This window comes from Pavona decussata, unplaced genomic scaffold (assembly GCF_977016875.1).
Source record: "Pavona decussata unplaced genomic scaffold, jaPavDecu1.1 SCAFFOLD_64, whole genome shotgun sequence".
NCBI classification, from domain to species: domain Eukaryota; kingdom Metazoa; phylum Cnidaria; class Anthozoa; order Scleractinia; family Agariciidae; genus Pavona; species Pavona decussata.
This window is the reverse complement of record NW_028145484.1, coordinates 6,529,891-6,544,743: the sequence shown is the minus strand read 5'-3', so window position 1 is coordinate 6,544,743 and position 14,853 is coordinate 6,529,891. Positions and strand designations below refer to the sequence as shown.

The window sequence follows — 14,853 nt, the reverse complement described above, 5'->3', positions numbered from 1 at the left end:
ACAACAACAAGAGGTACGGACTGTTTAAAAAGTCTGTCACAACTAAATCGCATTTGCTGTCAGGATCCAGCAAAATCAAACAGAGGAGTCTACAAGATTCCCAAGGATTGTGATAAGGTCAAACAGAGAGATCTATACACGGACGGATTAAGGAAAACGAAAATAAGGTAAACTAAAGTTGATTTACTGATTGCCAAGAGCAATGATTACTGCTCAAAGTCGAAATTAAAGTCAGCCTGATTTGCAGATTTATTTCTGAATTTATTGCAGTGCTTAAAGAAACCACCATGTCAATCAAAATTCACAATCAAAGATAATGTCGGACTGACAAATCGTTTCATGCAAATTTAATCTGTTTTTTGTAATGACACCTCGGACGGAAAATATAGCATAGGTCCTTCGTTTATTCTTATCCTATTGAATAATTTATCAATCCCATATTGTTGCCACCGCTTCCATTAAAACTTTTTAACCGACTGGATTTTTTTGTCACTTTTTTAATCAGTGTCTAGCTAAAATAATATAGCGTCCTTCAACGGTCGTGCGAGGCAGTGAAACAAAAAAAAAAAAAAATCAGATTTAGGGTTGTTAAGCTACTGAAAGGAGACAGTTTTATTATCTTATCGCTCAACGCTGATTAAAAGTTTTCACTAAGGAGGGTCTCAATGAAATGCATTCTCCCATTTGTCCTTTGTTTCTTCCCCCACCGTCCGGAGAAAAGACGAAGAATAGTGAAAGAGGAAGTGAATCGAAAAGGTCCGGAGCCTGTTTAACTTGAGCGCTTGCAGATCAGAAGCTAGGGTTTGTTACTGTATTCCAGTTACCATTCGTCTATTTCTAGTCTAACTTTTCAACACAGACAGATAATATTCTTCCTTTGTAAACTTACCTTCGCTAATGATAAAAACGTTTTCTCTAAGAACCTCTATCCTCCGTAATCTTTATAACTTCTAAAGACCAACGTCAGCGTTGATGTTAGAAGATTGTGTATGCGACCTTTTCGTCATCAAAACTGAAAGTGCCACAGGCGCGTTAAGAAATTAAAATTATTCATATGTTTTAATTTCAGGGATAAAGATATTGAAATCAATTTAACAACTGCCTTTTTAAATCTTTCATTCGAAAGTAATTAATCTCTACATGGCTGCGTCTGGCCTCGCTACCCTGGTAAATAGCCCACGTCAAGAGCTCTTTTTAAAAATCTGCTTCCAAACATTTTTCTGTCAGTCATTCATTCTAACAACTATAAAGACAACGTACGCGCAAGAAAGTGATGTTGGCAGGAGTGAACGAATTTATCAAACGTAATATTTATCCTATGTACTTCAGAGTGAAGTCACTGAAGTAAAAAAGAAGATCATATCAGTACACGTTTCTATTTCGAGATGTTTGCGTTCTAGATTTATCTCCAATTTAAAAAAGCGAAACACATGATCATTAAACGATGCTTGTGCAAATAGATATAATGATTTTTACTTTCAAGAATTTTCTTTGTTTTGTGCAAAGGGTGGTAAAATCGGACAAGTTAGGTTATGGACGATCTTAATTTGTTGACATCGGCAGTTTTTTTTTACCCTCACATCGATCTACTTTATTTGGAATTATCAAAAATTTAATTAAGAGTGTCAAGCGAAATTGAAGAAGACTCTTGCGTCTAGCAAATGTAGCAAATATTAATTTGAACGGTGGGGCATGTATGCCGCAACTGCAAAGACACGACTACGTAAAAAAAGATCGCCTCGACCTTTTCCGAAGTGGAAATTGTCTCAAGTGATAAAAAACCAAACAAACAAACAAACAACAACAACAATAACAACAACAAAAGAAAAAAAAAAGAAAAAGGAAAGAAAATTCAAGCACCTAGTGACTACTATTTTGAGCAAGGAATACTGAGGGGGGGGGGGGGGGGGCGGCCTGCACCGTTTGCAACGTCTCACATTATTGGTCGAGAAGACAAAAAAACGAACAAGAAAACAATGCGGCCGATGTGAAAAACAATGGAGCTGCAGGTTATAGACCTTTTTCATAAATGGCGGCTGATAAATAATTCTTTTGTTTCCATGAAAATTAGCCTAACTAGCCTCGTTAGCATGTGCAAAATTCAATAGAATTTTTACTCTAAAATGAGGTTAGTAGGGCTAATTAACATGTATTTAAAAGAATAATAAATTGACCGCCATTTATGAGAAAGGCCTATAGAGTCCAGTGAAAATAGAGCTAAGTAAATTAGGGTGCAGGACTAACCGGAAATGTTTCTTTACCTCAGAGACTGTTGCCGTCAGAACACAAACATCTATTTTCAGTTCAATAAAGCCAATTAAACGAAGAGGTAAGATGATAAAGACCCATGAAAAAATAATTAGAGAAAAAAAGAAAGAAAAATGGAAACAATTTAGATGGTAGATCCACAAAACAAACCGTCACTGGAACGATAATGACAAATGAGATTTATTTGACACTTAATTTATCCTGAATTCACTTTCATTAGAATGAAGGTAAGCCCAGAAATGAAGAAATCAACTTATTGGTTTAGTTGTGCCCCTGAGCATTTGCCGAAGTTGGGCACCGCGACAAATGACTAATGCATTACTTGTCTTTAAAGATAGTTGCGTGAACATGCACTGCAGTGCTCTTGCTGCAAGTACAGGCACGCACAAACAGATGCCATACGAAAGGCACAATGGTAGTTCAATATGGCCGACGCTGTGTGATCATGCTTGTGTTCATGGTTACGTTGCCACGCTGTTGCTCGTCTGTGCATCGCACATGTAACTTTATGGATGACAGACTTGATAGAAGTGCTTGTGCACAGCCTCGTTCCCAGACTTTTTCGCGCTTATCGAGCAAACTTAGCTCTTGTGCATGCTTCCGATCAGCTCAATGATTGACGCAACATTTGATCGCGTGCAGAGAAGGGGCAGTGTTTTTCACATAGATTGGACATTCTTTTTTGATTTTGTTTCATTAAACAAATTGAGAAAAACGAAATAATAAATCTGCAAAGTTTCTTTCTCTGACATCGTGTATCGCGGGCTAACTTTTTACTTAGTACTACGACAGATAATGCTGATGTCTAAGAACTAGCATACAACTAGCGACTCCATTAGCTGCTTTCCTAGACCACATGCATGCGTACATCTTCTATTTGTTAAACAGCGAGTATCAAAAGTACACTTCACGACACTGGGACAAATTAAATAGTAAATAAACAGAGATATATAGATTGACTGGAGACCAGTTTCTTCTCCTCCTCTGCCTTCCTCTTCGTCCTCTTTCTCCCTTCCCCTTCCCCTCATTCAAACACAACCATATGTTCTTTCACCAATTTCGTCCGAACCTACCAAGTTTTTCTTAAGTTGTCTTTCCTCCTTGGTTAAAAACATGCAACACAAGTGTTGATTGAATTTTTTTACGAAAACGTAATATTAAATCAACGCTGCTATTTGTATTCCTTTTAAAATTTGAACCTGCCACCTCTCTCCTTGTATACGCCTCTCCCATTAATTTACTCTTGCAGGTCTGGCATATTTGGGGGGATTTGGGTATGGATAGTTATTCACGTTTGACGTTATGTGACCTTGTATGGTCATTTGATGGTTTCGTGAATATTCGTTTTGTTATCTTGTTTTCCCTTGTCACACGGTAGCTTGGATATTGACGTTGACCACTTGCTGGCAGGAATTCAACAACTATAAAGTAAGGTTGTTATTAGAAGGTTGTAGATGGTTTCCATCGCATTCCTTTCCGCCGTCTTCTGGTTCGCTGTCACCTTCAGGAAGCTCCGGATGCGCTCGTATGGGAACCAAGTTCAAGGAGAAATGCGCTGAACGCCGACCGTACCTTCGGTTTTGATCCGGCTCCTGACTGGTCAGCGATTCGACCTCGTCCCCGGGACTTTTCTTATTGCTGTTCAAAACGCCCATTTCAATCCCTGACGTAACCAAGGAAGAGTAACGGCCTCGACCGTTTACACCGTCAGGTGACGCCAAGCTGACGCTTGTTTGGGGCGTAGAAAGCTGCAAGGCTTTAAGGGCGTTGTCCACCATGTTTTTCTTGCCACGCGAAGGGAGCTTTAACTTAACCTTCGCATAGGAGTTATATAGTGAAAAGTTACTGGCCACAACAGACACTGGTAACGCTATCATGAGAACACCGCTAATGGCACATAAACAACCAACCAACTTGCCAGGTAGCGTGGTAGGATACATGTCACCATATCCTACGGTTGTCATGGTAACAAGCGCCCACCAGAAAGAGACTGGAATGTTGGTAAATTTAGATTTGGGAATGTTCCGTTCGGAGTAGTACACGAGACTGCCGTACACTATTACCTCCAGTCCCAGAATGAAGATCAGAAAATATAATTCGCGCGAACTCGCGCGCAGCGTCTGCGTGAACACTTGCATAACGTAGGAAAATTTTAACGGCCGAAAAGTTCGGGTCATACGAAGCACGTACAAAATGCTAAAATTTCTGACGATTTCGTCGTATGGTGTTAGGATGACCAAGAAGAATGGTATTATAGCGATGAAATCTAACCAGTTTTGAAGTGTTTTTACGAAGCGCACTCGATCTGGACAACATAGAAAGCGTATTACGATATCTAACGTGAACCATGAGACTGCGATGGACTCAATGACAAACAGCACTTGATATTGTGTGGAGTGTGTGTCGGTGAAGTAGTCTAAAGTCAAGATGCAGAACTGTGTTACAACCGCCAAGTTGAATATGAGGGAGATATAACCAACAACCTGAAAAGGAACAACAGAAAATCAGCTTATGCAAACAAATCATTACATGGGCTGGCCATACAGAAAACAATCTGAATCCTAAAGAAGCAAAATCATCACGCCAATATGTCACCAATTGCTCAAACCAAACGTACTTGTGCAATTGTGGAAGAAAGTGTTTTCTATATGCTGACGCCTATTCTTGTTGCAAAAAGAAAATATAAGACGAATTCCCCCCAGAGGTCAGAAAATCGTCATTTGATCATCGTCATCGTCATCATCATCATCATCATCATCATCATCATCATCATCATCATCATCATCATCATCATCATCATCATCATGATCATCATCAATGTAGTCATTACCATCATCACTACCACCCCCACCATCATCGTCATTATCACAGACATCATTATCATGACATCACCATAAATCGGCTCACTAAATATCATTCACTAATTCAGAACAAGTAGATGTACTGTAAAGCTAAACCATTTCTTTTATACTTATAAGGCATGCATGTGTAAAGTAGAGCAATGTTGACTAGTAAGGAACTATCATGGCGAAAAAGTACATAAGCGATATAATGTTCGCATACTGTTTGGAGTCTCTTCCAAGCAAGCTTTGTGCGTCTACGCTTTATTATTCCTTGATTCAATTCGACAAGAAATCCTTATAATTGGGTTTGAGAATGCTGGTGGTACTCGTAAGTACAATAATTCCAATTGTATATGCCTGTAAATTGAAAAGTTTGACCTGGTTGAAAATTAAAAAAAGTTGAGAAACCGTCACTTACTTTGTATGTTTCTTCACCGAAAAGAAGGAATACCGGATGTTGCGTGACCGGAATTGACGTCATGCTTTGCATTCTATCCCCCATGCGCAGACGTTCGTCGGAGTGCGTGACGTGACGCCAAAGGACGTCTGCGTGGGGGGCTGCCAATCAAATGCTTTAAACTGTTTTACTTGTAACTGTTATTTGATACTTTTGATCAAGCAAACCGAGTGTAGCGTTCATTCCCTGCCTGTATGGGGCAGGTGATGGACACGAAAACTAGTAAAAAAATATTCAAGAGTATATTACTTTTAAAAAGCCGGCAAACCGAACGGCCGCTTAAAAAGAGCATGCGCACACACAAGGAACTTGAAAAAGGTTTGTTCTTGTTTTGTCTAGCCATGAAAAACAGCATTTTCGCTTTTTTTTTCCCTTTATTGCTCACACGTCCATGATATGCTACTTTTATTTTGTTTCAAGCGTCATGCCTCAACGCGCTTATTGAGCTAATCAAGCTTAATGTAAGAGCTTAGAGCGTTCTACGGCTGCAGACGAGGTTGTTAATAAGTAAATGTGTCTCCAGCTGCATATTCAAGTCACCAGTCTTCAATCCTTTTTTACATAAAAGGAAATACGTATGTGAAGTATGTATGCAATGTTTTATTTTGAAAATGGTATACGTATAGGTCACACTCGAAGACCAGGATTCTCAGCGAGCGTAGGACGGATTAAGACTTGTAACTTGCCCGGTGCCCATGCATAAATTTTGAAGTCGAATGTTATTTTGCGGCATCCTTCATGAAAATAAAATTTGTAATTACCTTCAAGATGTTCAAAAGTAATTTATGCTTCCTCATAATATTGTCACCAGCAACCTTCAGTATGAATGCACTTCAATGGAAAACAAAACTACAGCCAGCTAGGACGCTAACAAAGCTGGATAATTTACGGACAGATCAGTCGCACGAGAATCTTTCCGTTCAACGAAAAAAAAAACATTGGTTTTCAAAATACATATTTAAGTAGATTGAACAATGATACATTCAAAACTTTGTATTATAGACTCTCTCTCATTAATTCAGCCTGAGAAAATAATTTGGCTCACAGAAAAAAATGGTAATTCGATGCGTGCAAGCGTTATATTTTGCTATTAATGTAACGACTTGCCGGATAATTTTGCACTGAGTTGACTACAAATTTTCCAAAACGTGTTCAGATAAATTTGAATAAATTACTTCTTTCTATTCTAAAGGAGCTGGGCTACGTATAGTCAAGATCCATTGTCGTTGTTTTATTACTTAGCAAATTCTGTACAAATAAAATATCAGTGAGAAAAATAGTGGGCTGTCTATACTCTCATGCAATTTGTCGAGCAAAACAGCAAGAGCCGAATTTCAATATGCGACCTAAAGTACAATTTACCAAGAATTAGAAGATCTTTTTAACTTATTTACCATTTATAAGTGACGACAAATTATTGTTTGCATCTCACGCGTATTAAATTTGAAAAGGTGGAGAAAAGTTGAACAGCATGAAAAAGCAAGAGTTATACAGACAGCTTTCTTAAGGTTCGTGAGCAGATTTGACACATTAACAAAAGATTTTCATTAACAGAAATACGGCTCACATTTATATGCAAAGTGAGAATCCACCTGGCTTTTCACAATGAAACAGAAAAAAGGGAGTATAATAACTCACTTAAGCTTAACAAAATTGCCCTTCACTCAAAATCGGTTAATGCAGCTTTACAATTTTATGAAAAGAAAAGAATACTTGAAACGCAATTCAAAATATCTTATTTTGTTCTTATCTCTTTGGATATACGAAATTTACTTTAATAATCAATGCGTGTTGTTGTCGCATTTCACTATCTTCTGCTGTTAAGTTTTGTGGAAGTAACGATTCATTTTTCATTGCGAAATCGGAAGCGGCCTTCTCAATAGTCGACATTAAGTCGGATCTAAGCCAATCGCTGTTAGAATAAATTAGTTTTCATTCATCACAAGACGTAACAAAATAGAAAACTGAACAAACAGTATGAAGACTAAATTAGGATGAAAATTTATACATTGACACTGAACAAACGTTCACTCACTTTGCTTTCGATGTTTCTGACACTTTTCTTATGATATTTATCACTCCGGCTAGGTCTGATTTGCTTGCTATTTAAAAGCCAAAACAAAAGCAATAACTTTTGCGCAAGTCCGCTTTCAAAATGTTTTTGTTAGCTAGTCTTTTCTTTATTAAACATGTAAACCAGAACCACGTCCATTAACGCTATGAGATCCATTAGCAGACACAACTAAACACAAAACAAAATTGAATGAGGACACTCGGTATTCACAAAGCCACGTACGAAAAAAAAGGCCGTCTAATCATATTCTCTTTCAGTTATCGCAACACACTAACCTTTCTGTTTTGTCGGTTTTGAATGCAAATAATCCTGAAGCTAAAAATAAACGAACGCTACACCAAACAAATATGAACTGTACCTTCGTTTTCCCGCAAAAGCATTTAAAAGGAAATTTAACGGATCTTAGGTGAAAAACTAATACCTTTAGTAATTTTTACCCGGAAGAACTGCAATAAAAATGCGGGCTGCTTTGGCTCAGTTGTAAAATACATTTTGTATTCATTTCTGCGTCTTAAATGCACAACGAAAATTTTCTTTATCACCATTACAAGGATTCGCTAGCGAAAAAACGGGTAGTGAAAGCTGGGCAAGGATTAAAACATACATTTGATTACAGGTATTTATCGACTTACCCTGGCAAACTTAGACGAATAAGGATCGTCAAAGGTTTTCCAGACTTTCTTTTTTACTGCTTGCCATGGATGTCTCGCACGCGGTGCGGTTCCAATTCTTCGTGTTTCATGACAAATTTCACTTCCACTGCTCGGTATTTCAATGTCACCAGAACCACTTTCAATATCTTCGAAGTCAGAATCCTGCTCTTCATCGCGTGAAAATCCTTGTAGCTTTTCCTCGGCGTCACGATGTTCATCATACTTAGCCCAGCAGCATGTTTCAATCTGTTTCTCATCTAGTCCCCAAAAGTTCAGCTCTTCCTCAAACAATGGCCCACACACATCCCTTGGACAATGAAGTTTGCCTGTCCGATAGAAATTCAGAATGTGCGTGAAAACCGCGGGGTTGCGGTCGAAGAAAAACTCTCGTTTTTGTCCAAGCGGCCTCGGGTCCTTCATGACTCGCTCCGCTATCCATGCCAGGCGTGTATCGGGAACACTCGTTAGAGTGCTCACAAATGTCTCATGTTTTTGTCCTCCGACGTTTAAATAAAGCCTCGTTTCGCCAGGGTTGTCTGAATCAAAGAGGCGTGAGCGAGACCGCGACATGTTTGACAGTTGAAGAACAGAGTCCGTAGAGCTCGGAGACTGACCAGTGTTGCCAGCGGACTCAGCTGCTGCGCCGTCCGTGTGTTGTAACTGCGGAGTCGGATCTTGAATCCTAATGCACAAATGTATGTAACAAATTCAGTCTCTCGCTTGTGCGAAGTAACTAGTTAACCGTCATCGTCTGACAGATATTAGCGAGTGTATAAGTGCTTTACTTATGACTGAGCTGTACGCAATTCACCGCAACAGGTAAGTGACAAACTTGGCAACACGCGGCGCTCGGCCTGTTACTAAGCCTGTTACCCTGGGGCAATAAGGCATCTTGCGCTCATTTGATGCTAAATCAATCCACAAATACTCGTGTAAATACATCAACCCTTTTTTTTTTCAAACAAACATCCCCTAAGCAATAGCAATGTAAGTAAAGTGCTCTCCTGCGTGGCATCCTAAAAGTTTTATTATTTTTTTGAGATTGTGCGCCTTAGTGAAAATTAAAAAGCTGTCGTTATAGTCTCTGAGGAGATAATTTTTCTGACGTTTTTATCGCTCTGTCTGAGTAGTTTGCTAATATATACAAGTGCGAAAGGACGCCTACCTTAGCGGAAACAGAGAGATTTTGTCTGCATGATTTTGTTGTTTCAATGATATTTCGCGTCTCAAGAAATCACGGAAAGAAGTTAAGACAACTAAACAATGTACAGAGTAGGAATGGCTCTCTTCCAAAACGTAAACACCTTCATTTCATCTTTGGAAAACAGATTTACATTAAGTGTGATGACATTATCTCTCTTTAATTAATTCATCGTAAAACTGTGCTGTATTATTGGTAAAAAAATGCACCACTAAAAGAAAAAATATTAAAGCAAATGAATTTATTATTCGCTCTTCTCCGGCTAAATTCCGTCATTTGCTTCTTTAGCAGGTAGGTCAGAAAATACCAAGGAGTGTTTATATCATTACTGAATGTTTTATGACACCTTATTTACTCTTGATGGTTGCTCGGAATGTTCTTTTGAGCCACCGCCTGGGTTAATTATCTTCGTGCGGATTTACATTAACAGCATCAATATTTGCCCGGCCTTTTCAAGTTTTTGTTCGGGATATCAACTTTATTACCAATATGAAACATGCTTCCTCTGAGCTATTGTTTCTTGATTAAACGCTTGTCACAAATGCAACATACAGAAAGCATACCGTACAACTTACATCACTGCTGAGATAATGTGGTTTCCCTTCCTACGCTTCGACACGAACATGTTCCTTCCAGACTTGTTTGGCAGTAGTGGTTGAGTCAACAACCTTAACCTTAACTTGATGATCTGTTGGCTTTTCGCAAGAGCCTTGTCAACTTGATAATCTTAAAGAATCCCAACTATATCAGCTGACTGAATTCTCTGCCTCTGGTTCTGCACTCATTTCCCAGTAAGTGATGACGGAGAAGTTGCGAAATAAAGCAATTGATTGGACAAAGAATGATTTGGTTGGTTATTGTAGATTATAGACTACCTTTCTGGACGGAGACGCCGCTTATTTTCAGTCGCTCACCAGTCACGGTGACTGATTGCGACGTTTAAGACGTTTGGTGATTTTGAAAAGTTTGTTTTGATTTTTCAAGTAGTGTAAGTGATAGCCTCTCTGCAGTGTTTAGATAGAAGTCCTTCTGTGACCTCGTGTGATCTGCAGGTCAAGTACTCCGGGAGTAGCCTACAGTAGAAACGCGTGTTTTGAAAGTCACGGCCTCTCCTCCGCGTTCTACCTTGTCGTCTATGCACATACTGTATCTGCCTGCTTACATGTCTATAGATACGTGAATGGAATTAGATCACACAGTATGGAACTGTTGAGAAACAGCAATGTGCATAGATACAGTACACGTAGCCGAAAGACGACGTAGACTTCCATGTGTAAAACGAAATTGGGAAAGCAAAGAACGTGTTGCCATGCCTTTAAAGATTGGAATACTTTAGACAGAGACCTGAGAACCTCAAGCTATATCCCATTTCAGATGTAAATTTTCGAAATCTTTTTAAAGTATTTTTAGTTATTGAATAGTGTTTAATCTCTTATTAATTTAGTAATTTTGGAAAATTTTCGCGGTTGTGACACCATATGGCAAATCGGGTAACAAAAACACATAGCAGTACCGCACATCGAGAAAAAACACGAAATTATAATAATAAGAACAAAAACAACAATAACAACAACAACAACAATAATAATAATAATAATAATAATAATAATAATAATAATAATAATAACCAAACCCAAATGAATTAGCTTTTATATATGAGATGATGATATTTTACAATTTTATGACAGCAAACTGTAAAATCACTCAGGTTTTAATAGATTCAAACTGTATCTAGTAGATTTTATTCTTGTAAATAATAAAGTTATCATTCCATAATAATAATAATAATAATAATAATAATAATAATAATGAAAAAGCAATCTCTAATATTTTCAAACTTTTGTTTAAAACAATCATGAGGTTGTCTCAAAGAACATCACAAATGTTTATGGTTACGCACTTAAAAGCAAGTGATGAGATACACGCTCTTAAAGTGACGAAGGCACCCGGCCAGTGCTATGAGGTCATGAAAAGCCTTATCAACGGTGTTATAATACAAATGAAAGATTAAATTCCCATCTGTGTCCATCTATAATCTGATAATCATTAGTTACTAGACCCTTACTAGATTTTAAACTGACATACATAAAGAACTCAAATTTCTGCAAGGCTAATCGGACTGCGTAGAAAACTTAACACGACAGCGACATGCGGCAACCGTGGACAGCTGTTTCGAGCAGAGGCTGTTAAGTCAGAACTTACGTGCTCCCCAGTTAGAAACCTAAAATCCGAGTCTTTATGAGAGACTCTAGCTATATCCGGTTACTATGCTCCACTTGTCCGTATAAAAGAAATTCAGAGAAGACGGGTAGAATCATTCAGTTCCTTCTTATGAGGCACCCAGCTACGAGTGATACTCTCTTTTAGTGTTGTTTATTTGTGCGGGTTTCGCGCTATGCTCACCTTTTATGGCCAATATAGTTGTTTTCCTTATAAGATGGTATTTATACTTTCTGATGAGTCTATTTATTTTGTTGATAAGACTGTTTACTTATATTTCTTGCTCATTAAGATCTCTATATTAGAAAGCGGTGGAACGGATCTATTCATTACAGCCGTGAAAACAATTAATACCCGGAATGGCAAAATTTTTAGGCATTTGTTTTTAATTTCTTGAAAGTCACTGTATTTACCACATTTCTTACGCTTCGCACAAAGAGCGCTTGGAGTAAACATTAGCCAAATAAACTCGATAGATTTACTTTCTTTCAGCAGTAAACTATATCAGTGACATGACTGTATTGGACTGACTCAACCGACCCTCTTCTCATCTCCTTATCGAATCGTGCCTCCATCAATTCATAAGTTATCTGCTTGAAATCGTTAGACTGGACAATGATAATAAAAAAAACCCAGCTATTTTTCCTCTTCCGGTTTGCAACTGGTAGTACGAGGAGGTTAATGGGATCGAGGCTATTTCCGGTACCGTCAGCAATACACGTGCCAGCATTGTTTGTGATCAGAAAGTAGAACATTATACTAACTTTTTCATAAAAGATAAATTGTTGGGAACAAGATGTGGGCAACACGTGGCTTTGGTATGAAGTTGACCGATTAAGAGTTAACTCAGGCCTTTCTAACTTCTTTGCGGGGCTTCGCCGAACGACGACTACTTTCTACAGAATATTGCTTAGCCGATGATACTAAAATGTGTAAAAGTGTTTCACTGTTCTGTTGTTCTTACGATAAAAGCATGTAGCGCTTCTGTTAACCTCACCTTGCCTTCACACGGTATGTTCTCCTCGCAATGTTGTAATTGTCTCCCATGTTTATTACGCTGGGGCGAAATGGCAAAAACCAGATTCAAATACCACCTAGGGATGTCGAAAAATTACTGAAATGAAATGCTAACGCAATATCACCTTTTAAGCACTTGAAGTGATCAAAATCTTATTCAGCTCTTATCTAGCTATACGGGTCAAGTCAAGCGCACGTGCGCTTAATGAAATGTGGAACTGCTTTATCTTTTCAGTATTAAACATGCGGACTCTGAACTAACCCAACTAACTTGTATTTGCGTGTTTTACTGAAGTCAATCATATAAACTACAGAGACATACCGGCTGACCACAAAAATACAGAAACCGAAGACTGGATCGAAACTCGCTAATCACAGTGCTTGAACCATGACCTTTTGACCCCGATGACGCCAGTGCACACGTAAAGATTGATCAAATCCTGAACTTCAGAGTCCACATGTCACCCGGGATATCCAATCGATGGAAACCGATGATCGGAAATTCAATTGATAAAATTAGTCAATTGGTATCGATTGGTATCGGCCAATCGATGACCAATCGATAACCACACAAAAACCGTTCATCGATTGCTATCGATTGGCTCAGCAACCTTGAACAGACGTCACGCACGCTACCTGTTTGATCATCCGCCATTTTTAGGAAGCCCTGGGGACCAAATTGGTAAAACAAATTTCGACCCAGAATATACCAAACACCAAAACTAAAATGGCTCATCGCTTACTACTATGATGAAAAAAAGGAACGTCTTTTTTATCTTTTGCTGCATATTTTATTTCTTTTAGACTCAATTGGCGCCTTAGATTTTTTTAGTTTGTATGTATGTGATCAGCCTTTGCACAATTAGGTTCGTTATTATAAGGCTAGGTATTGCTGCTTGACTCATTATTTTGCAACAACTCATGCTGCTGTTGTTGGCAATTTTATTGTTTGTAAAACTTCTGTTACCAGAATTTTTCTGTGAAGGCACGATGCAACCACTTTCCGTTTGTTGAAGTCTATAGATTGGCCCATGTAACAAAATTTTAATTAAAAAAAAAAAACGGATTCCTGTGGACGGGGCATTAACGTTAAAGAGAAAGAAGAGAGTATTGTTCTCCTGTTAACATTAAAATGAAATGTGTTTATAATTACTGCGTACAAAGTTGTGTTTTTTGTGTCGATTCCGGTTCCGTCAATCTGCAACCAATCGATACCAATTTATCTATCGATTGGTATTGATAATCGATACCAATCGATAACCTTAACCACACGAATCTTCGCCATCGATTGATCATCGATTATCAATATCAATCGATTAATTGATATCGATTGGTATCGATTGATCTCGATTGTCATCGATTATCGATTCCATCGATTGGACACCCCGGGATGTTATCAGTAAGAAAACTCGTTTTGGGTGGATTTTGGGTTGGGTAGACAAATTTATTTCCCCAGTTACAATTTATGCTAACGTTTTTTGGCAAAGCCATTACACTGTTACCAACTAAAACATCGTCTATTATTGGCGCGTAGCGCAAAAACTAATGTCATATGGTAAATAAGAAAGTAACATTGGATATATATGTTCTTCTTTCAAGTCTCTACCGACTAAGTAGCAGAACAGGACCCTCCTAGGCTATTTCAAAGCCTTTCTTCTCTCTGCTGAACTTTCACACATTGACATTAACGCTTCTATTACATGTTAGCTGATCAGACCTAAAAAAAAACACGAGGCGAATCGATGTTTTCATGTACGTGACATGTTGAGAGCAGCAATCCTTCTGTCACGCACTGCGCAAAAATCTAAAATTCAAACTGCTCTATTTTCAAAACAAAGAATGCTATCCTGCTGAAAACAAGCAAGCCGATGGAAATTTAGATTTTCTTATATGTGATGAAGATAAAAACCCAAAATTGACTTTAGTTATGAATTTCAATTTTTTTATGACGTCATGTGAAAACCAAGAATACCAAGATTAACTAAAATTTAAGAACATGCTAAGAGTCTACTAAGAACATTACCCAGCCTGAAAGTCAGTTGACAACAGCTATATTTTGACCAAATGCCGCGACATCTTATACCCAGCACTAGAGTACATGTAAGCCGCGCAACTTGTCA

General features: G+C 38.2%; 1 protein-coding gene across 2 annotated transcripts; it reads right to left on the bottom strand.

The window, feature by feature from the left end:
• Positions 1 to 2,430: 2,430 nt before the first annotated feature.
• LOC146478796 (voltage-gated potassium channel KCNC1-like) lies at positions 2,431 to 12,823 on the bottom strand. 2 transcript variants are annotated; one of them, XM_085112411.1, is made up of 3 exons: positions 12,714 to 12,823; positions 8,275 to 8,977; positions 2,431 to 4,751 (listed from the first exon to the last, which is right to left on the bottom strand). In XM_085112411.1, exons 1-3 carry the CDS (start codon positions 12,761 to 12,763, stop codon positions 3,690 to 3,692), a joined length of 1,815 nt encoding a protein of 604 aa, XP_084968537.1. In that variant the 5' UTR covers positions 12,764 to 12,823; the 3' UTR covers positions 2,431 to 3,689. The 2 variants fall into 2 exon arrangements, with proteins under 2 accessions (XP_084968537.1, XP_084968539.1); XM_085112413.1 differs by lacking the exon at positions 12,714 to 12,823 and adding an exon at positions 10,072 to 11,486.
• Between the last annotated feature and the right edge of the window lie 2,030 nt (positions 12,824 to 14,853).